Source organism: Schistocerca serialis, chromosome 12, assembly GCF_023864345.2.
Source record: "Schistocerca serialis cubense isolate TAMUIC-IGC-003099 chromosome 12, iqSchSeri2.2, whole genome shotgun sequence".
In the NCBI taxonomy this organism is placed as follows: Eukaryota; Metazoa; Arthropoda; class Insecta; order Orthoptera; family Acrididae; genus Schistocerca; species Schistocerca serialis.
The window spans coordinates 80,414,215-80,437,244 of record NC_064649.1 but is presented as its reverse complement, the minus strand read 5'-3'; the positions used below and the strand labels follow the sequence as shown (position 1 = coordinate 80,437,244).

General features: G+C 43.5%; 2 protein-coding genes across 3 annotated transcripts in view; one reads left to right on the top strand and one right to left on the bottom strand.

Annotated features, from left to right (window-relative positions):
• LOC126427900 (myc box-dependent-interacting protein 1) overlaps positions 1-21,475 on the bottom strand; it is a 509,442-nt gene extending 487,967 nt beyond the window's left edge. For both annotated transcript variants that reach the window (XM_050089785.1, XM_050089786.1), the window contains exon 1: positions 21,325-21,475. In XM_050089785.1, the coding sequence (XP_049945742.1) occupies positions 21,325-21,393 (69 nt within the window). In that variant the 5' untranslated portion in view covers positions 21,394-21,475. The remainder of the gene's footprint in view (positions 1-21,324) is intronic.
• A 434-nt stretch (positions 21,476-21,909) lies between these two features.
• LOC126428245 (D-ribitol-5-phosphate cytidylyltransferase-like) overlaps positions 21,910-23,030 on the top strand; it is a 60,916-nt gene continuing 59,795 nt past the window's right edge. The window contains exon 1 of the mRNA XM_050090160.1: positions 21,910-22,244. Within this exon, the coding sequence (XP_049946117.1) occupies positions 22,152-22,244 (93 nt within the window). The 5' untranslated portion in view covers positions 21,910-22,151. The remainder of the gene's footprint in view (positions 22,245-23,030) is intronic.

The following is a 23,030-nucleotide window of genomic DNA, read 5'->3' as shown; positions in this document are numbered from 1 at the left end:
TGTTTTTGAAGAATGCCGATGTGAATAAATAGAACACTAGCTGCGATAAAATTTTGGTTTAACGTAACTGGTTTGTAAACTCTTCACATCGGAAATCTTGTGATTCTATTCAGATCTCCACCTCCCCTATCCCCCCCCCCTGCTACTGTGCCACCTATACTTGCTTCACGCAGTCAAAGCGAAAGATTGGACGTGATTAAAGCTCAAAAAGTAAGACTCCTTCACATAGTATAAACAAAATTATGTTCTACCACCATTTAAAAAGAACAACTTACCGAAAATTACAAAAGAACTACAATATAAAATAAAAATATCGGCACTCTATATTGCCATTTCGAAACAGATAAAATGGTTCAATGGCTCTGAGCACTATGGGACTTAACTGCTAGTCGGCCGGAGTGGCCGTGCGGTTCTAGGCGCTACAGTCTGGAGCTGCGCGACCGCTACGGTCGCAGGTTCGAATCCTGCCTCGGGCATGGATGTGTGTGATGTCCTTAGGTTAGTTAGGTTTAAGTAGTTCTAAGTTCTAGGAGACTGATGACCTCAGAAGTTAAGTCCCTTAGTGCTCAGAGCCATTTGAACCATTTTGAACTTAACTGCTGAGGTCATCAGTCCCCTAGAACTTAGAACTACTTAAACCTAACCGAGGCAGGATTCGAACCTGCGACCGTAGCGGTCTCGCGATTCCAGACTGTAGTGCCTACAACCGCTCGGCCACTCCGGTCGGCCGAAACAGATACATCAGAGGAAAATGTCGCTGTTATATCTACATCTGCAGCTACATGGATACTGTGCAAATCACATTTAAAAGCTTGGCAGAGGGTTCATCGAACCACCTTCACAATTCTCTATTATTCCAATCTCGTATAGCGCGCGAAAGAATGAACACCTATATCTTTCCGTACGAGCTCTGATTTCCCTTATTTTATCGTGGTGATCGTTCCTCGCTATGTAGGTCGGTGTCAACAAAATATTGTACTCATGTGGATGACCTCACACTTTTCGTAATTTAAGTTCAACTGCCACTTTTCGCACCATTCCGATATTTCTTCTAAATAGTTTTGCAGTTTGTTTTGATCTTCCGATGACTTTATTAGTCGATAAACGACAGCGTCATCTGCAAACAACCGAAGACGGCTGCTCAGATTGTCTGCCAAATCGTTTATATACCGGGTGATCAAAAAGTCAGTATGAATTTGAAAACTGAATAAATCACGGAATAATGTGGATAAAGAGGTACACATTGACACACATGCTTGGACTGACATGGGGTTTTATTAGAACCATAAAATACAAAAGTTCAAAAAATGTCCGACAGATGGCGCTTCATCTGATCAGAATAGCAATCATTAGCATAACAAAGTAAACAAAGCAAAGATGATGTTCTTCACAGGAAATGCTCAATATGTCCACTATCATTCCTCAACAATAGCTGTAGTCGAGGAATAATGTTGTGAACAGCACTGTAAAGCATGTCCGGAGTTATGGTGAGGCATTGGCGTCGGATGTTGTCTTTCAGCATCCCTAGAGATGTCGGTCGATCACGATACACTTGCGACTTCAGGTAACCCCAAATCCAATAATCGAACGGACTGAGGTCTGGGTACCTGGGAGGCCAAGCATGACGAAAGTGGCGGCTGAGCACACGATCATAACCAAACGACGAGCGCAAGAGATCTCTCACGCGTCTAGCAATATAGGGTGGAGCGCCATCCTGCATAAACATCGTACGTTCCAGCAGGTGTTTATGAGCCAGGCTGGGGATGATGCGATTCTGTAACATATCGGCGTACCTCTCACCCGTCACGGAAGCAGTTACTGACGTTTTGCTGTCCAGCGCCATCTGTCGGACATTTTGTGAACTATGTTTTTTTTGTTCTAATAGAACCCCATGTCATTCCAAGCATGGGTGTCAATTTTTACCTCTTTATCTACATTATTCCGTGGTTTATTAAGTTTTCAAATTTACACTGACTTTTTGATCACCCTGTAGATAAGGAACAGCAAAGGGCCTATATGTCAGTATTTTTTGTAAAAATATCGCCATATCAACATTTTATGAACACCCCTAGTTACAATTTGTACAGAAAGCAGATGGCAGTTATAAGAGTCGAGGGGCATGAAAGGGAAGCAGTGGTTGGGAAGGGAGTAAGACAGGGTTGTAGCCTCTCCCCGATGTTGCTAAATCTGTATATTGAGCAAGCAGTAAAGGAAACAAAAGAAAAGTTCGGAGTAGGTATTAAAATCCATGGAGAACAAGGATAATGAAATGTAGTGGAATTCAGTCGGGTGATGCTGAGGGAATTAGATTAGGAAATGAGATACTTAAAGTAGTAAATGAGTTTTGCTATTTGGGGAGCAAAGTAACTGATGATGCTCGAAGTCGGGGGGATATAAAATGTAGACTGGCAATGGCAAGGAAAGCGTTTCTGAAGAAGAGAAATTTGTTACCATCGTGTATAGATTTAAGTGTCGGGAAGTCGTTTCTGAAAGTATTTGTATGGAGGGTAGCCATGTATGGAAGTGAAACGAGAACGATAAATAGTTTAGACAAGAAGAGAATAGAAGCTTTCGAAATGTGGTGCTACAGAAGAATGCTGAAGATTAGATGGGTAGATCACATAACTAATGAGGAGGTATTGAATAGAATTGGTGAGAAGAGGAGTTTGTGGCACAACTTGACTAGAAGAAGAGATCGGTTGGTAGGACATGTTCTGAGGCATCAAGGGATCACCAATTTAGTATTGGAGGGCAGCGTGGAGGGTTAAAAATTATAGACGGAGACCAAGAGATGAATACACTAAGCAGATTCAGAAGGATGTAGGCTGCAGTAGGTACTGGGAGATGAAGAAGCTTGCACAGGATAGAGTAGCATGGAGAGCTGCATCAAACCAGTCTCAGGACTAAAGACCACAACAACACCATTTAAAAAGAAGAATTTCAAATTTTTAGTGAAAATAACGAAAGAAAAACAATATAAAATAATATCGGCACACTATATTGCCATTTCGAAACAGATACATCGGGGGAAAATATCGCCGCTATATATCGATAATTTTTGTAAAAATGTCGACATATCAATATTTTGTCAACAGCCCTAGTTCGCGGTTGTCATTAAAACCCGTGTGACAGACGAAAATACGTGGCGGCTTTCCTGGAGTGAAGGTACTAAACTGTCCTGTCGCTGCGGCGGCCACATTAGCACTGAATGGAGCGTGGAGCGCCGCCCGGCATGCAGCCTCACGCACCGGTCCCGGAAGCCACTTCTCGCCTACTTTCCACCTAGACCGGCCACCAGCCGCACGCGCCGCCTCATTTCTCCGACGGAGAGACCACATGCTGACACTCTGAACTGGAATCATTTACTACCACCACACATACCATTGCAGATGACCTCCGGCTGTCTCGACTAACGATGCAAGGCCGTATCTCCGGTACTGCCGTAGCAGGCGACGACCAAACCGAGCCTGGCCGGAGCAAAAGGAAAGGGCAGTCATTTGAGTGGAGCACAGCTAGTTATTGGTGCCGGTTAAACGGCGACTAGATCGGATGATGATGATGATGTTTGCTTTGTGTGGCCAATCGGTTCTAGGCGCTTCAGTCTTGAACCGCGCGACCACTACGGACGCAGTTTCGAATCCTGCCTCGGGCATGGATGTGTGTGATGTCCTTCGGTTGGTTAGGTTTAAGTAGTTCTAAGTTCTAGGGGACTGATGACCTCAGAAGTTAAGTCCCATAGTGTTCAGAGCGATTTGAACCATTTGATGTTTGCTTTGTGCGACGCTCAACTGCGCGGTTATCAGCGCCCGTACAAATTCCCAACTTTGCTCAGTCCAAACTCGCCACTGTCATGAATGATGATGAAATGATGAGGACAGCTCAAACACCCAGTCATCTCGAGGCAGGTGAAAATCCCCGAGTTCGCCGGGAATCGAGCCCGGGACACCGTGCTCGGGAAGCGAGAACGCGACCGCGAGACCACGAGCTGCGGAGATTCACTGTCGAGTGCACCAGACTGTCAAAAACCAAGGTACCGTGATCACCGTAAGCAAGCCGCGTTTACAATGTCTCTGTGCTGCACCAACGTTAATGTTGATTAGCAAACATTCGCAGTATAGGATAGCATATGTTGGTATAGGCGACGACAGTAAGGTTTATCAGCGACCGCGCGGAAACGGTTTGAGACGAGTGTCGGTAAAATACAATAAACAGGTACACTGAAGAGCCAAAGAAACTGGTACACCTGTGTAGGGCCCCAGCGATCACGCAGAAGTGACGCAACGCGACTTGGCATGGACTCTACTAATGTCTGAAGTAGTGCTGGAGGGAATTGACACCATGAATCCTGTAGGACTGTCCATAAATCCGTAAGTGTACGAGGGAGTGGAGATATCTTCTCAACAGCACGTTGCAAGCCACCCAGATGCGCTCAACAATGTTCATGTTTGGGGAGTTTGGTGGCCAGCAGAAGTGCTTAAACTGAGAAGAGTTACTCTATAGCAATTCTGGATTTGTGGGGTGTCGCATTGTCCTGCTGGAATTGCCCAAGTCCGTCGGATTGCACAATGGACATGAATGGATGCAGGTGATCAGACAGGATGCTTACGTACGTGACACCTGTCAGAGACGTATTTAGACGTATCAGTGTTCCCATGTCACTCAAACTGCACACGCCCATCATTACAGAGCCTCCACCAGCTTCAACAGTCCCCCGCTCAAATGCAGGGTCCATGAATTCATGAGGTCTCCATACCCGTACGCGTCCATCCGCTCCATACAATTTGAAACGAGACTCGTCCGACCAGACAAAATGTTTGCTGTCATAACAGTCCAGTGTGGGTGTTGACGGGCCCAGGAGAGGTGTAAAGCATCGGTCGTGCAGTGATCAAGGGTACATGAGCGGGCATTCGGCTGTGAAAGCCCATATCGATGATGTTTCCTGGAACGGTTCGCACTCTGACACTTGTTGATAGGCCAGCACTGAAATCTGCAGCAATTTGCGGAAGGGTTGCACTTCTGTCACGTTGAATGATTGTCTTCAGTCGTCGTTGGTCCCATTCTTCCTCGATCTTTTTCCGGTTGCAGCAATGTCAGACACTTTATGTTTTACCGGATTCCTAATATTCACGGTAAACTCGGGAAACGGTCATACGGGAAAATCCTCACTTCATCGCTACCTCGGATATGCTGTGTCCCATTGCTCGCGCACCGACTATAACACCACGTTCAAACACACTTAAATCTTGATAACCTGCCATTGTAGCAGCGATAACCGATCGAACAACTGCGCCAGACACTTGTCTTACATAGGCTTTGCCGGGCGCAGCGCTATATTCTGCCTGTTTACATCTCTGTTTTAATGGCCATGCCTGTACCAGTTTCCTTTACGCTTCAGTGTCTATAAAACAGCACAGAAAATAAAGATAAAAAATGTTGGAAAACTATGTGCGCACCCACACACAAGCATGCAACGAAGTATTGCGCCATTATTAAAACACCAACTGAACAGGAAAAAAGAGGTATAAGGAATTAAAATATAGTATTAGATGGACGTGGCTGGATGATCCAAGAACAAAAAAGGGTGAGCCAGGCATTTTGCCACACAGCAAAACCTCCAGCCTAAACGCTTAGGCCAAAGTCCAGGCACATCGCAAAACTTTAAAACTTTAGTCACACGCATGTCATCAGCATCTAAAATAGAGGGCAGATCCCCACAGACTTTGCTTCTGGCCTTACATCACGTTATAAAATACAGGGTGTTACAAAAAGGTACGGCCAAACTTTCAGGAAACATTCCTCAAACACAAAGAAAGAAAATATGTTATGTGGACATGTGTCCGGAAACGCTTACTTTCCATGTTAGAGCTCATTTTATTACTTCTCTTCAAATCACATTAATCATGGAATGGAAACACACAGCAACAGAACGTACCAGCGTGACTACAAGCACTGTTACAGGAAATGTTCAAAATGTCCTCCATTAGTTAGGATACATGCATCCACCCTCCGCCGCCTGGAATCCCTGATGCGCTGATGCAGCCCTGGAGAATGGCGTATTGTATCACAGCCGTCCACAATACGAGCACGAAGAGTCTCTACATTTGGTACCGGGGTTGCGTAGATAAGAGCTTTCAAATGCCCCCATAAATGAAAGTCAAGAGGGTTGAGGTCAGGAGAGCGTGAAGGCCATGGAACTGATCCGCCTCTACCAATCTATCGGTCACCGAATCTGTTGTTGAGAAGCGTACAAACACTTCGAATGAAATGTGCAGGAGCTCCATCATGCATGAACCACATGTTGTGTCGTACTTGTAAAGGCACATGTTCTAGCAGCACAGGTAGAGTATCCCGTATGAAATCATGACAACGTGCTCCATTGAGCGTAGGTGGAAGAGCATGGGGCCCAATCGAGACATCAACAATGCCTGCCCAAACGTTCACAGAAAATCTGTGTTGATGACGTGATTGCACAATTGCGTGCGGATTCTCGTCAGCCCAAACATGTTGATTGTGAAAATTTACAGTTTGAACACGTTGGAATGAAGCCTCATCCGTAAAGAGAACATTTGCACTGAAATGAGGATTGACACATTGTTGGATGAACCATTCGGAGAAGTGTACCCGTGGAGGCCAATCAGCTGCTGATAGTGCCTGCACACGCTGTACATGGTACGGAAACAACTTGTTGTCCTGTAGCACTCTCCATACAGTGATGTGGTCAACGTTACCGTGTACAGCAGCAACTTCTCTGACGCTGACATTATGGTTATCGTCAACTGCACGAAGAATTGCCTCGTCCATTGCAGGTGTCCTCGTCGTTCTAGGTCTTTCCCAGTCGCGAGTCATAGGCTGGAATGTTCCGTGCTCCCTAAGACGCCGATCAATTGTTTGGAACGTCTTCCTGTCGGGACACCTTCGTTCTGGAAATCTGTCTCGATACAAACGTACCGCGCCACGGCTTTTGCCCCGTGCTAATCCATACACCAAATGGGCATCTGCCAACTCCGCATTTGTAAACATTGCACTAACTGCAAAACCACGAACGTGATGAACACTAACCTGTTGATGCTACATACTGATGTGCTTGATGCTAGTACTGTAGAACGTTGAGTCACATGGCAACACAAGCACTGAAGTCAACATTACCTTCCTTCAATTGGGCCAACTGTCGGTGAATCGAGGAAGTACAGTACATACTGACGAAACTAAAATGAGCTCTAACACGGAAATTAAGCGTTTACGGACACATGTCCAAATAACACCTTTTCTTTATTTGTGTGTGAGGAATGTTTCCTGGAAGTTTGGCCGTACCTTTTTGTAATACCCTGTATATTCTGTCAAAATACGGTGCACAGAGATTTGCACGCCACAAGCATCATAAAACGGGGGATCTCTCGCCGTAGTAAAAAGCCATGTGTAAGAGGGCAGTGCCCAGTTCTAAGAAGTGTGGGGGTCAGTTCATCCTACGGGATGAACGCCACGGCTGGATGGTTGACTTCACCAACCGCAGCTTATTGTCCGTTACCGCCAGCCATTCCTCATCCTACAACTGCATGAACTTCCTGTTTAGTGCAGGAACGACAGCCTCTAAGGGAACAGGACACTGTGACACATCCTGTCCTCTGCAGACCTCATTGGCAGCTCGATCAGCCTGTTCATTTCCCGGTATCCCTATATGACCTGGCACCCAACAGTATATAACCTGCTTTCCCTGCCGCTAGAGCAAGTATACATGTGCAATCCAAAATTTCCGGGACTGGTGCTGCCATCTGTTGAAAACCTTACCTTTGGACTAATGGTCACCATCACCCTCGAAGTAGTTCCGAAGTGCACGTACACACCAGTCCCAGCACTTCTGCCACTGGTCAAACGTTTCCTGGAAGTCCTGTTCTTTGAGGGTGCCTATCACCGTCAGCGATGCTTCTTGAATCCTCTCTAGAGTGTCGGACCGACGCCCTTTCAACTTGAGTTTCAGTTTTGGGAATAGCGCGAAGTCGCAAGATGCCAAATCTGGTGAGTACGGTGGGTGGGGTACAACCGCCATGTTGCTTTTTGCCAAAAAGGTCCTGGTGAGCAAGGACGTGTGACAGGGCGCGTGGTCGTGATGCAGCAGCCAGTTCCCCTGGCGCCATAGTTCGGGCCGTCGTCGCCACACGTTTTCACAGAGCCGTCGCAAAACATCACAGTATGCGGAATTCATTGTTTGGTTGGGTGGGACGAATTCTTCGAGCACAATTCCCTTGGTATCAAAGAAAATGATGATCATGCTCTTCACCTGTCTCGCTTTTTTTGGGTCTTGGAGAGTCCGGGCTCTTCCAGTGGGACGATTGCTGCTTTGTCCAGTTGAATCAAAAAAAATGTTCAAATGTGTGTGAAATCTTATGGGACTTAACTACTAAGGTCACCAGTCCCTAAGCTTACACACTACTTAACCTAAATTATCCTAAGCACAAACACACACACACCCATGCCCGAGGGAGAACTCGAACCTCCGCCAGGACCCAGCTGAATCATTGTAAGGGTCTCTGTAGCACTTTTCCCGAGATTCGCACAGAATTTGATACACACGCGCTGTTCTGTTCGCGGATCCATCGTAAAATCGCCACACCAAACAGAGTATTATGGAAATCACTGTGGACACGCAACATGTCCTCCCAGATGAACGCCACTCCGCACACTGACTCATCAGATATGCAGCTCTCGCCACCTGGCGGGATCTACTACTCCTTTTACCAGGTGGCAGCACCAGTCCCGAAAATTTTGGATTCCACCTCGTAGTCGGTCATATATCAGCTGGGCCAACTTCCCACCTGGGTACAGATTTTGTGTTCATCAGCCAACCGTGCGTTTGACCGCGGTTAAATCCGTGGAAGCAAGACTGAACTACATCAAGACACGTTCATAAGATTTGTAGACCTCGAGAAGCGTTCACAGAGTAAAACGGTGCGACGTCTTCGAAATTCTGAGAAAAATAGGGGTAAGCTATAGGGAAAGACGGATAACATACAACATGTGCAAGAACCAAGAGGGGACAACAAGATTGGAAGACCGAGAATGAAATGCTCCAATTAAAAAGGGTGTAAGGCAGGGATGTATGCAAGCAAGGACAGGAATAAAAAAGATTCGACAGTGTACCTGAAACTCAGGGTGAAAGGATATCAATGATAAGATTCGCTGATAACATTACTATCCTCAGTGAAAGCCAAGAAGAATTACAACATCTGTTGAATGGAATCAACAGTCTAATGAGCACAGAATATGGAGAGAGTAAATCGAGGGAAGACGAAAGTAATGAAAAGTAACCGAAATGAGAACACCGCGAAACTTATCAGAATTGAGGATCAAGGAGCAGACGAAGTTAGGTAATTCTGCAACCTAGGGAGCAAGGAAGACATTAAAAGGAGACTAGCACTGCCAAAAAGGGCATTCCCGGCCAAGAGAAGGCTGCTAGTACCAAATATAGGCCTTCATTTCTGGAAGAAAGTTCAGAAACTTTACGTCTCGATCACAGCATTGAATGGTAGTCAAACATGGAGAATTGGAAAACTAGAACAGCAGAGAATCGAAGCCTTTGAAATTTGGTGCTTCAGACGAATTTTGAGAGTTAAACGGACTGATAAGGTAAGGAATGAGGAGGTTCTCTACAGCATCGGTGCAGAAACGAATATGTGGAGAACACTGACAGGAAGAAGGGACAGGTTGTTGAGACATCAAGGAACAGCTTCCATGCTATTAGAGGGAGCTGCAGCGGGTAAAAACAGTACAGGAAGCAAATAAATGAGGAAGTAGGTTGCAAGTGCTACTCGTGAGATGGAAATGCTGAATTCATTGCGGACCATATAAAACTAGTCAAAAGACTCACGACAAAAACAAAAACCTCCGTATACTGCAATGTAAGGCACGACCGCCTAAATATCTAAGCTTCTAGACAATCGCTGGTGAGTGACGTCATTGATACATGCTCTCACTTTCGTCAAGAAGCAGAAATGTGTTTATACTTCGCTAGGTGCAAGTTCGTTTACGTTTGGCGACTACGCTATTCACATTTCCGTTTCCTTGAGGGCGAAAGAAGGTTAAAAATATGGCACCTGAAAATAAAATCTAAAGAATTACTTCCCTTAAAAAATTGAACTTTGTTAAACTGTTTATTTCCTGCACGTCATTCAATCGAATTCGTCTTTTTTTTTCAGGGAATTATCACTTTCACGTACTAGGAAACCATTTCTTCTTTCTTCCGTTGCTACATACAGCAACATTTGAGTGTAATATTTGTCACAAATAGGTGAAATGCCCTTTAACTTTGCACTTTCTGTTTTTTGTGAGTAATTCTTTCCGCGAGTATCTTTTCAATAGGATTAGCGCTGCACACTTCCCACTCGTTACCGGCCGGAGGGGCCGAGTGGTTCTAGGCGCTTCAGTCTAGAACCGTGCGACCGCAGGTTCGAATCCTGCCTCGGGCATGGACGTGTCCTTAGGCTAGTTAGGTTTAAGTAGTTCTAAGTTCTAGGGGACTGATGACCTCAGATGTCAAGTCCCATAGTGCTCAGAGCCACTTGAACCAATTTTTCCCACTCGTTTATGTAGAGTTTACGGTCACTAACCTGACGTTTGAGCAACAGGACTTCATTTGACAGATAATCAACAAATTGAGCTTCATGGAAAAGCCTAATTTTGAATCTGAACATTTGGCACAGGCAAAAATCGAAGATCTAATTGACACGACCCTGCAGCTGACATTTGGCAAAAGAAGAAGCTAAGCGCTGCTAGATTGCTCGATAGATATTCTTAGACCTTTCGGCAACAATACTGTCATTCACATCGAAATGTGAGCATGTTGCCAACAATGCAGGAGCCGGGACAACCTGCTTTATACAAATATAGCACATTTCGGCGTCCACGTTAAATCGTAAAATACTCTTCTTTGTGATTTTCTTCCTTGCTCGTAATACCAAAAAGTTTTTTGTCGCTTCTTACAATTTCGAATGGATTATTTTCGACAGGTAGACGTACCAAAGTAATGTTGCTGCACTGCGAATTTGAATCTAACTATACTGGAGTGTGAATGTTAAACATTAGTTAATCCGAATAACTCACCTTTTCTATTTTATTTTCGCAGTTATATCGCGAATGTTACACGGCGTACAATGCAATAAAAACGTGAAGACTACAACGTGAAAGGGCAGAGAAGATAGAAGCTGACTAATCCATTCATTTTCCTTCCCTCATTATTCATAGGTGAAGTCAGTCATTAAAATAAATTTACATTATTATCTACCGTAAACGAAAGTTTCATTCTAAGAGAAATATTTTCTAAACAAGATATTGAATTTAACTTGCGAAATGAATATTTTTTAGATTGAGATTTTCACTCTGCAGCGGAGTGTGCGCTGATATGAAACTTCCTGTCAGATTTAAACTGTGTGCCAGACCGAGACTCGATCTCGGGACCTCCCGAGTTCGAGTCTTGGTCCGGCACACAGTTTTAATCGGCCAGGAAGTACCATATCAGCGCACACTCCGCTGCAGAGTGAAAATCTCATTCTGGAAACATCCCCCAGGCTCTGGCTAAGCCATGTCTCCGCAGTATCCTTTCTTCCAGGAGTGCTAGTTCTGCAAGGTTCGCAGGAGAGCTTCTGTAAAGTTTGGAAGGTAGGAGACGAGGTACTGGCGGAAGTAAAGCTGTAAGAACGGGGCGTGAGTCGTGCTTGGGTAGCTCAGTTGGTAGAGCACTTGCCCACGAAAGGCATAGGTCCCGAGTTCGAGTCTCGGTCCGGCACACAGTTTTAATCTGCCAGGAAGTTTCATCTGCATTTCTTCTTGGTGTAGTAATTTTATTGGCCAGTAGTGTATACATGTATAAGAGGAAAAGGGGGGGGGGTGGCTAGACCAGAGTGCAGCACTGATTCACACGAATGACTGAAGAACACAACCACAACAAAGCATTTCTAAGTGAAAAATGGCAAAATCGTAAACAGCTACGTGCAGTATGAAAGCTGCAAAACGCCTACTCACGAGCAAGTAATGTGACCGCTGAGCTGGGACTAAAAAAGTCCTACTGCATGCGGCTCGACCTTGGCTCCCGCTGACCTTCACACAGGCACAGTCTGAAGCGCAGTCCGCTTGGCTTTTAAAGACAGTACGCAAGTCATTGGCGGAACAAATTACACGAGGGGTTCTCGATAGGTAGGACAACACGTTTTTTCTTGGCCGATTTCGGTTGAAAAAAATGCCTCAGCTCCAATAGTTTCATGAAGATTCAATAGGTGGCAGCGCTATACATAAAATCCAAAATGGCGTCCTATAACGGAGCTGTCATTGAGCTTCTTTTGGCGGAAAACCAGAGCATCGTAGATATTCGCACGCGCTTGCAGAAAGCCCTAGAGAGCTGAAAGTGAACAAAAGCAAGGTGATTCGTTGGGCGAGGCGTCTGCTATCATCGCAAGAAGGTCACGCAAACCTGGCCGATATCCCGCATGCAGGCCGTCCGCACACAGCTGTGACTACAGCAGTGTGGGAACGTGCCGACAACCTCATTCGGGGCGATCGAAGGATCACAATCAAACACCGTGCTGCTCAACTGGACGTCTCTGTTGGTAGTGCTGACGCACTTGTTCATTAGTCGGGGTACTCAAACGTTGTGCCCACTGGGTTGCTAGCCTTCCGACTCGTATCTGTTTGGACCATGAAGGATGCACTCCGTGGGAAGCAGTATGTCGTTGATTAAGAGGACGACGTTTGCTGTGACGTCGACCAGCAGAGGGGTATCAAGCGGGCATACAGGTTCTCCCAGTAAAGTAGTCGCAGTGAACGGAGATTTTGTTGAAAAATAGGGTTTTGCAGCCAAAAGAGTGGGGAATAATATAGTGTATTGGAATATTGAATAAAACCAACTTTCTTTCAGAAAAAAAATGTGTTCCACATCTACGTCTATTTTCCGCAAGCCACCTGACGGTGTGTGGCGGAGGGTACCTTAAGTACCTCTATCGGTTCTCCCTTCTATTTTCACAGAGGAAGACCTCACTGCAGTTCCTTCTCTAAATCCACGCACGAATGAAAAAATGGCTGACATCGAAATAAGTGACCAAGGAATACAAAAGCAACTGAAATCACTCAACAGAGGAAAGTCCACTATACCTGACGGGATACCAATTCGATTCTACACAGAGTACGCGAAAGAACTTGCCCCCCTTCTAACAGCAGTGTACCGCAGGTCTCTAGAGGAACGGAAGGTTCCAAATCATTGGAAAAGAGCACGGTCTTCACGAAGGGTCGTCGAGCAGATGCGCAAAACTATAGGCCTATATCTCTGACATCGATCTGTTGTAGAATTTTAGAACATGTTTTTTGCTCCCGTATCATGTTATTTCTGGAAACCCAAAATCTTCTCTGTAGGAATCAACATGGATTCCGGAAACAGCGATCGTGTGAGACCAAACTTGCTTTATTTGTTCATGAGGCCCAGAAAATATTAGATACAAGCTCCCAGGTAGATGCCAGTTCCGCACTGTCGCCTGATAAAGTAAGCGTCTACAGAATATCAGACAAGCTGTGTGGCTGGATTGAAGAGTTTTTAGCAAACAGAACACAGCATATTGTTCTCAATGGAGAGACGTCTACAGACAAAGTAACCTCTGGCGTGCCACGGAGGAGTGTTATGGGACTTATTTGATTTTCACAATATATATATAAATGACATAATAAATAGTGTCGGAAGTTCCATGCAGCTTTTCGCGGATGATGCTAAAGTATACAGAGAAGTTGCACCATTAGAAAATTGCAGCGAAATGCAGGAAGATCTGCAGCGGATAGGCACTTGGTGCAGGGAGTAGCAACTGACCCTTTACATAGACAAATGTAATGTATTGCGAATACATAGAAAGAAGGATCCTTTATTGTATGATTATATGATAGCGGAACAAACACTGGTAGCAGTTACTTCTGTAAAATATCTGGGAGTACGCGTAAGGAACGATTTGAAGTGGAATGATCATATAAAATTAATTGATGGCAAGGCGGGTGCCAGGTTGAGATTCATTGGAAGAGTCCATAGAAAATGTAGTCCATCAACAAAGGAGGTGGCTTACAAAACACTCATTCGACCTATACTTGAGTATTGCTCACCAGTGTGGCATCCGTACCAGGTCGGGTTGACAAAGGAGATAGAGAAGATCCAAAGAAGAGCGGCGCGTTTCGTCACAGGGTTATTTGGCAGGCGTGATAGCGTTACGGAGATGTTTAACAAACTCAAGTGGCAGACTCCGCAAGAGAGGCGCTCTGCATCGCGGTGTAGCTTGCTGTCCAGGTTTCGAGAGGGTGCGTTTCTGGATGAGGTATCTAATATATTGCTTCCCCCTACTTATACTTCCCTAGGAGATCACGAATGTAAAATTAGAGATACTCGAGCGCGCACGGAGTCTTTCCGGCAGTCGTTCTTCCCGCGAACCATACGCGACTGGAACAGGAAAGGGAGGTAATGACAGTGGCACGTAAAGTGCCCTCCGACACACACCGTTGGGTGGCTTGCGGAGTATAAACGTTGATGTATTCCAGTCTCGTGTTCACGGAAAGAAAGACTGTCGGTATGCCTCTGTGTGGGCTCTAATCTCTCTGATTTTATCCTCATGGTCTTTTCGCGAGATATACGTAGGAGGGAGCAATATACTGCTTGACTCCTCGGTGAAGGTATGTTCTCGAAACTTCAACAAAAGCCCGTACCGAGCTACTGAGCGTCTCTCCTGCAGAGTCTTCCACTGGAGTTTATCATCTCCGTAACGCTTTCGAGGTTACTAAATGATCCTGTAACGAAGCGCGCTGCTCTCCGTTGGATCTTCTCTATCTCTTCTATCAACCCTATCTGGTACAGTTCCCACACCGGTGAGCAATATTCAAGCAATGGGCGAACAAGTGTACTGTAACCTATTTCCTTTGTTTTCGGACTGCATTTCCTTAGGATTCTTCCAATGAATCTGTCTGGCATCTGCTTTACCGACGATTAATTTTATATGCTCGTTCCATTTTAAATCACTCGTAATTCCTACTCTCAGATAATTTATGGAATTAACTACTTCCAGTTGCTGACCTGCTATATTGTAGCTAAATGATAAAGGATCTTTCTTTCTGTGTATTCGCTGCAGATTACACTTGCCTACATTGAGATTCAATTGCCATTCCCTGCACCATGCGTCAATTCGTTGCAGATCCTCCATTGTTACAACCTCTCGATATGCTACAGCATCATCCGCAAATAGCCTCAGTGAACTGCCGATGTCATCCACAAGGTCATTTATATACATATTGCGAATAGCAATGGTCCGACGACACTCCCCTGCGGCACACCTGAAATCACTCTTACTTCGGAAGACTTCTCTCCATTGAGAATGACGTGCTGCGTTCTGTTATCTAGGAACTCTTCAATCCAATCACACAGTTGGTCAGATAGTCCATATGCTCTTACTTTGTTCATTAAACGATTGTGGGAAACTGTGTCGAACGCCTTGCGGCGGTCAAGAAACACGGCATCTACCTGGGAACCCGTGTCTATGGCCCTCTGAGTCTCGTGGACGAATAGCGGGAGCTGGGTTTCACACGATCGTCTTTTTCGAAACCCATGCTGAATTCTACAGAGTAGATTTCTAGTCTCCAGAAAAGTCATTAAATTCTAACATTACTTGTTGAACGCCTCTTGTAAATTTTGATTTCTCGTTCCGTATCTTTTTCCACAGACTAGACCCTCACTTGAGCAAGATATACATCTCTGCTGTCGAGTTATTTTACTCGTCGCCATGAAAAATGGAATCAAGGTACTAAACGAAAGTGAAAAACAATATCACTCTCTGTTGCAACTCAAGAAGAATGCTCGTATTTGTAACAAATTGATGATAAAAATTGTGTGTCTCTTTACTTGCGTTGCCTACATTAAATAATCATCGTTCAATTACATATGTTTACAGCAACAGAAGCAAAGGCCAAACGGAGGAACGTCTGAAACAATTTAGAGATTTATAATGCATACAATTTCTCTGGACTCCGTGCATATATTGCAATAACTTCCAAGTTAGCACCTTTTATAGATTGTTTTCTTCGTAAGAATTACGCCAGAAGTGCAAAACAGGAGTAACTTCGCGAATTTTGTTGTTGTCTTCAGTCCAGAGACTGGTTTGATGCAGCTCTCCATGCTACTCTATCCTGTGCAAGCTTCTTCATCTCCCAGTACCTACTGCAACCTACATCCTTCTGAATCTGTTTAGTGTATTCATCTCTTGGTCTCCCCCTACGATTTTTACCCTCCATGCTGCCCTCCAATACTAAATTGGTGATCCCTTGATGTCTCAGAACATGTCCTACCAACCGATCCCTTCTTCTGGCCAAGTTGTGCCACAAACTTGTCTTCTCCCCAATCCTATTCAATACTTCCTCATTAGTTATGTGATCTACCCATCTAATCTTCAGCATTCTTCTGTAGCACCACATTTCGAAAGCTTCTATTCTGTTCTTGTCCAAACTATTTACCGTCCATGTTTCACTTCCATACATGGCTACACTCCATACAAATACTTTCAGAAATGGCTTCCTGACACTTAAATCTATACTCGATGTTAACAAATTTCTCTTCTTCAGAAACGCTTTCCTTGCCATTGCCAGTCTATATTTGATATCCTCTCTACTTGGACCATCATCAGTTATTTTGCTCCCCAAATAGCAAAACTCCTTTACTATTTTAAGTGTCTCATTTCCTAATCTAATACCCTCAGCATCACCCGACTTAATTCGACTACATTCCATTATCCTCGTTTGCTTTTGTTGATGTTCATCTTATATCCTCCCTTCAAGACACCATCCATTCCGTTCAACTGCTCCTCCAAGTTCTTTGCTGTCTCTGACAGAATTACAATGTCATCGGCGAATTTTGTTAAACTTCAAAAAAATGTTCAAATGTGTGTGAATTCCAAAAGGAGCAAACTTCTTAAGTTATCAGTCCCTAGACTTACACACCACTTAAACTAACTTATGCTAGGAACAACATGCCCGAGGAAGGATTCGAACCTCCGGCGGGAGGGTCCGCGCAGTCCGTGACATAACGCCTTAAACCTCGCAGCCACTACGCGCGGCGTTCAACTTCACAGTGAGCTCAAGTGACCAGTTCGTCTCGGTTGATGTTGGTAGAAGTCGTATCAACAAATTTAAATAAAAAAGGGTTCTGTTGTTAAGTTCTGGTGCGCCGCATATAAAGGCCGGAAAAGCAAGCGTGTTGCATGTTTTGCTCTTACGCTGAAACAGTACTGGTACGTCTCAAACATGAAAAATGTGTATATGCTGATGTCCTCTACAAACAAAGTAAATAGCTGCACAAAATAAAAAAAGATTTGTTAACTCTGACGCATTAAGGCATGCATAGTATTCCTTTTCTTTCTGTTGAAAGATTTCTTCAAAGCACCTGTCCGTGCAGCCGCATTTAGAGATGTACTGCCAAATTTTGGTTTGCCACCAGAACCTATTTTAACCAGATGGGAAACCTGGATACGTGCTGCCTTCTTTTACTGTGCTAATTTTGATGAATTTAAGTCGGTTGGGGACCGTAAATTATTGAAATTAACATCTGTTTGCTGACTTCCATTTAAAAGCCTGACGCTACTGCCGCTTTTTTTCCCTTCCTTCCAGTTTTGTGTCGTAGACCCTTTCAAAGCCACTAATGCAGCTTGCGGAAGTGTCTTCAGACTGCGACGTTTCGACGAGTGACGTACTCATCATGATGATGAGTATGTCACTCGTCGAAACGTCGCAGTCTGAAGAGACCGCCACCCTACTGGAAGCCCGAGAACTCTTCACCAGCTGTTTACGCCGGGAAAGCATGCATTCACATTATTGCTAATAATAATAATAATGGCGTGTGACGAGGGCCTCCCGTCGGGTAGACCGCTCGCCTGGTGCAAGTCTTTCGATTCGACGCCACTTCGGCGACTTGCGCGTCGATGGGGATGAAATGATGATGATTAGGACAACACAACACCCACTCCCTCAGCGGAGAAAATCTCCGACCCAGCCGGGAATCGAACCCGGGCCCTTAGGATTGACAGTCTGTCGCGCTGACCACTCAGCTATCGGGGGCGGACACATTATTGCTGATTGGTTATAAATAGGATTTTCGCGAGCGGAATGGTTTGTCCAATGATAATCGGAACGAGCCAAAACCGTAGAGCATACAAAGCGCAACCGAATGAGAAGAATCATTATATGGTGCGTCAGTAGTTGCTGAAGTACGGTATTAATACACTTTTACAAGGATACTAGGTGTATCGTGATACTATGGTGGGAAATTTTTTTTTACACACTGGCATTTACATATTTTTGCAAATCTAATGTAACAGGGACGGGAAACATAGTCAACCGGGCCCCTACCGTAGGAAGCGTCTGGTATTTACCAGGAGTAATTTAGAGAAACCAAGGGAAATCTTCCATCAGGAAACTAGAACATCCCCCCCCCCCCCCCCCCGATACAAAGCCAGTCAACTGACAACATCTCGACTTTGTGCGATTTATGCCTACTATACAATATTGTTTTGTTTATACATCACTGCAATTAAATTATTTAATAATATAAAAAATTATTTCATTTCACTAATATATTGGCGGAACTTCTGGAAACAACATATTCACTTACTTTTCGACTGTCACCCGTTTACCCGCTTTCTTTAGCCCTTACTTCAATATACGTACAAACCGAAACAGTAACGAATGTGGCTTTTTTTTAACTGGTAAATACGCAGAAAAAATATGTAATGGCTTCGACCTAATTATTTCTGTCTAGGAACGCGACATATACGACTTATTTTTGGTGGTGTATTTTGCTCCTAATCCAATCGATTAGGAAGATCACTTGAGCGGCTCTCTCTGCTGTCAAACTAATTTTCAGGAATAAAGTTACGAATACAGTCTTCGAGAAGGCGTTTGGTATATGAGCAAGAAACTGAAAACTATTACATTTAATAAATCATTAGTTGGCAAAGTAGTAATCCCAGTGTGGGCTGTAATTTACATCGTTCTATTCAAATTATTACACCAAGTTACAGAAAAAGAGTTGAAACGAAATTAGCCCAGTAATTCGCAACTCGCTGAGCGGACAAACTGATTGGCATTTAGGTAAGTAAAAGAGGAATAACTGATGGAGACAAGTTTTCCGTTCTAAAATAAAACTCATTTTTCCAAGAGTCAAGAGGTGTTAGGGCGTTGATGATATAAAATACGTCGTTAATACGCTATGCGCTATGAGAGGCAATGCCGCTCGACGTCCCCCTTAAATTTCATGTGCGAAGGAAGAAAAGCCCAACAATATAGAACGTATTGCCCGTAGAACCCGATCGCTTCCTTCTTAAGATGCTGAGAGCGTCGTGTCCCACTAAGGAAAAATACTATTCACACCATATAAATAACCCCTCCCCTCTCACACCCTCTTATCTCTGCAATAGGGCAGTGATAGACGCTACAGAACAGGTGTCCGGGCGTCAAAGAGTGGTTTGCTATTAAAACTCGAAGGACAGACTACTCCGTCTCGTGAAATGACCTTGACAGAAAAGTGCAATCCCATAAGCAGGATTATTTACAGCTGTTCTTCCCGTGCACCATTCGAGAAGGAAAAACAAACTATCAAAAGGCCCGCTATTCCCCCTAAGCAACGAGAGGGAAAAACGTTTCGAGAACGGAACAATTAACCATCGTAGCACGAGGTACGCGAAGAACCCTCCGCCACACACCGCAAGGTGGTGGCCTGCAGAGTATAGCAGTAAACGTAAAGTCGAACACTGAATTCCTGAAATACATCAGCAAACTGAAAAGCATTTTTCTATTTGATTTTACACACACACCACAGCAAATTAACTAATTCACATGGAGAGATGTCAAAAATATGCAGACAGTAAGAACTCCCTCTGACATAACTACAGCAATACTGTGTTCTCTGATGGCATTCTTCACCAGTTTGATACACATCACTTCCGGAATCTGTTACGCCGTCCCCCCCCCCCCCCTCCCCTCACACACACACATACATACTAACAGAATTGTAAAAATATTTTTTTTTAAAAAAAACTCCAACATGAAGATGAACAGATCTAGTATATGTTCTGTAGTCATCTCGACGGACACACACTTCCAAAATAAACACGATACCGCGGACGATAATATTGAATCTTCGATGCAAAATTATATTGTCACAGAAGACGACGTTTTAGACAAGGCCATACGTATCAAACACAGAAAAAAGGGCACCCACTTGTTCTTGTTCAGAAGACGTAATACAAAATGTAATAAAAATACAATCATTACATGAAGAAAAGTGCGATAAGGTCATTTTAATTAGGCTCCAATTAACATCTTGTCGACCTAACTGTATTCTCTGCGCGTCAATTGGCTCTTTTACTTTGCCTTATGAAAGGTGAATAAATTACAATTAAGGAAATGCTTCGAAACGTAGATTTGATGGTATGTACGTACACTTTTCTTTGCAGAACTGCAACAAAGCATTGCGAAAAAAATGAAATTAAATACACAATACGATCCTTATTCGTATTAACACTTGAGACTTGGAAGAAAAAAAATTAATGCACCAGAAGTTAAAAGCTCGCGTTTTATCTGGATTCAGGTTGTCTGGGTTATGTTCTAAGTTAAAAAGTAAATTACTCATTTTTCTCGCGGTTAACGTTTCGTTTTTTTAAAGACATAATCGAGATAAATTTACGTAAATCTCAGAAAGCATTGTTATCAGTTACAAAAAAAAAAAGTGGGTGTCTATTGTTAAAGATCGTGTTAAGACGCCCACTACACCATAATTACTTCAAAATCACCACTGTTTTATTTTAAGCTAGTTTTAGACAGGATATAAATAACCTTAGGAAACTGAATACACGCCGGTGCTCTTGGTCGCGCTAGCTGTATTATTTTTACATTTCATACATCCAGGACAAGTGGGTGTTGCTTCTCCAAAACAAGGGAAAAAATGAGTCCTCTGTCACATGATTTAATTAAATTACGCACAACAAGAAGTTATTTAATACACAGAGTAATGGTATCAAATAAATCTTAGAATAACAGTATTTTATGTAGCGCGCCTGCGGTCAGCTGTTCGCGTGTGATATTGACAGACGCGCAAACTACGTATTTTTATATCTTTGCACTGTCGTATTCGGTATGCTTACACAAGCAGCCGACCACTCCGCTTTTGGTAATAGTCTCATTATTTCGAGGTTTTGCGATCACAGCACGAAAAGCTCTGTGATTTAGAAAGAACACCACCCAAAAAAGGCGAAATAAATATTGTCATTGGAAACTCACCTTTTCTTTCGCTCTTCCCGCATGTTTTTGCACCGATTTAGCAAGTAAAGCACCCTTACTCTCTGCCATCTTGAGTTCACTTCAGAGAAAGCAACTGGTTCGCTTGCGTTCCTTGCGTTAAAATATATACTGGACTGGCGGGCGACTCGAAACGTTCCTTGTACAAGAAGCGAAAAGCTTCCAAATACCAGGCTACAAAGACGTGATTCTGTCGTCAGTGGGAGCAAAATTCCTATTTGTTATAATAAAATAACATTCAATTCGAGGTTAGCGTAAGCCTGCTATAGTGTAAAGACCCTCTAATGTAGAAATGAGAAAACATGCCTACCGTTCCTTTAGTTAACTTATCCAGAGATAAAAAAGTTTAAAGTAGTTCGATTTAACATCAAATTACATCGTAAAAATTTTACAAAACAACTACATGACGTTCAATTTTGAAAGGTGTCCCAAAACACCCCAGGATAAGACGTTTTCACTACAACTGGAAGAGTTACTTTGTTGATTAAAAAACATAACAATAAAAAATGCCGCGAATAGTGTAAAGAAAAGTTATCCGACGACAATGTTGTAATTATGCAATTGCATATTAATAGTTTTTTGGAAAAAAATATTCGTTTAACCACACTTCGATTACGAACGAAAATGGCGATTGTGTGTGTTACGAAATGGGTGGCACGGAGGGATAGTTTGTTTTGAGCTATAGTATAGCTGCATTCTGTTTATTTTGTGAGTTTATGTAGGAAATGTAGCGTTTTTAACACTTAGGATATTGCCCCCAGGAGTAAGTCCAGTTCACCAGAAACAAGTACTGTCATATAATAGGCAAAATGATTTCGTTCGAAGTTGGTGTCATCTTGCCGTCAGCTGGAACAGGTGAAAGGGTCGGAGCATCGTCACCAAAACAATACATCGAAATAATGGTAATAATTAGTTTTAACTTCTTCTGAAGAATGCAATACCACAAGTGAAACATCGAAAAAACCTTTGTTTACAAACAATAGTTATGTTTATAAACATGACCTAACCTCAACTTCAAAAACGTTTGCCGGTAAATTTACGTATTACTGATTTTCGTGTTGATAATTTCTTAATTTTCCGACCACACCATCTGATGTTAAGCCCTAGTTATCGTACATTCACCGAGAAATGTTTTTAAACTGTAATACCCGTCTCTTTTTAAGTATGTTTTGTGTAGAACTTTAATACCAGTGCCTCAGATTGCACATTTGCATCAGTTTATTTTATATCACCTTTTCCCATCGATTTTTGTTCTGTTATTTGATAATGTAGGCAGTCCATCTTGTTGATATTACACGTATCCCCCGGGAACAGCAGTAAATAGTTGAATATTGAAGTGTGATATCCATGAAATTACAGAGGGGGGGGGGGTGTTAGATATAACATTATTGCAGGAACTCTGCTCTGCAACATACTGTATGGGCGATCCACCTTTCATTCTGTTACTCCAGGGTAACATTGAATGCTGTTACTGACACCATAACTGTGCATGTGATGCGCGTTCCTACTTACTGTAATACAATGACATTTCACAAATTTAAGTCGTTTAATTGTATAGTACTTCAACATAGTGTAAAACCTTGAGTCCATTAGATATCCCAGACACCTCATCCCGTGGGATCTATGGCATGTGATCAACGAAATGTAGTCCAACATGTGGCCTGTGTTGACTGATCTCTATATATTAC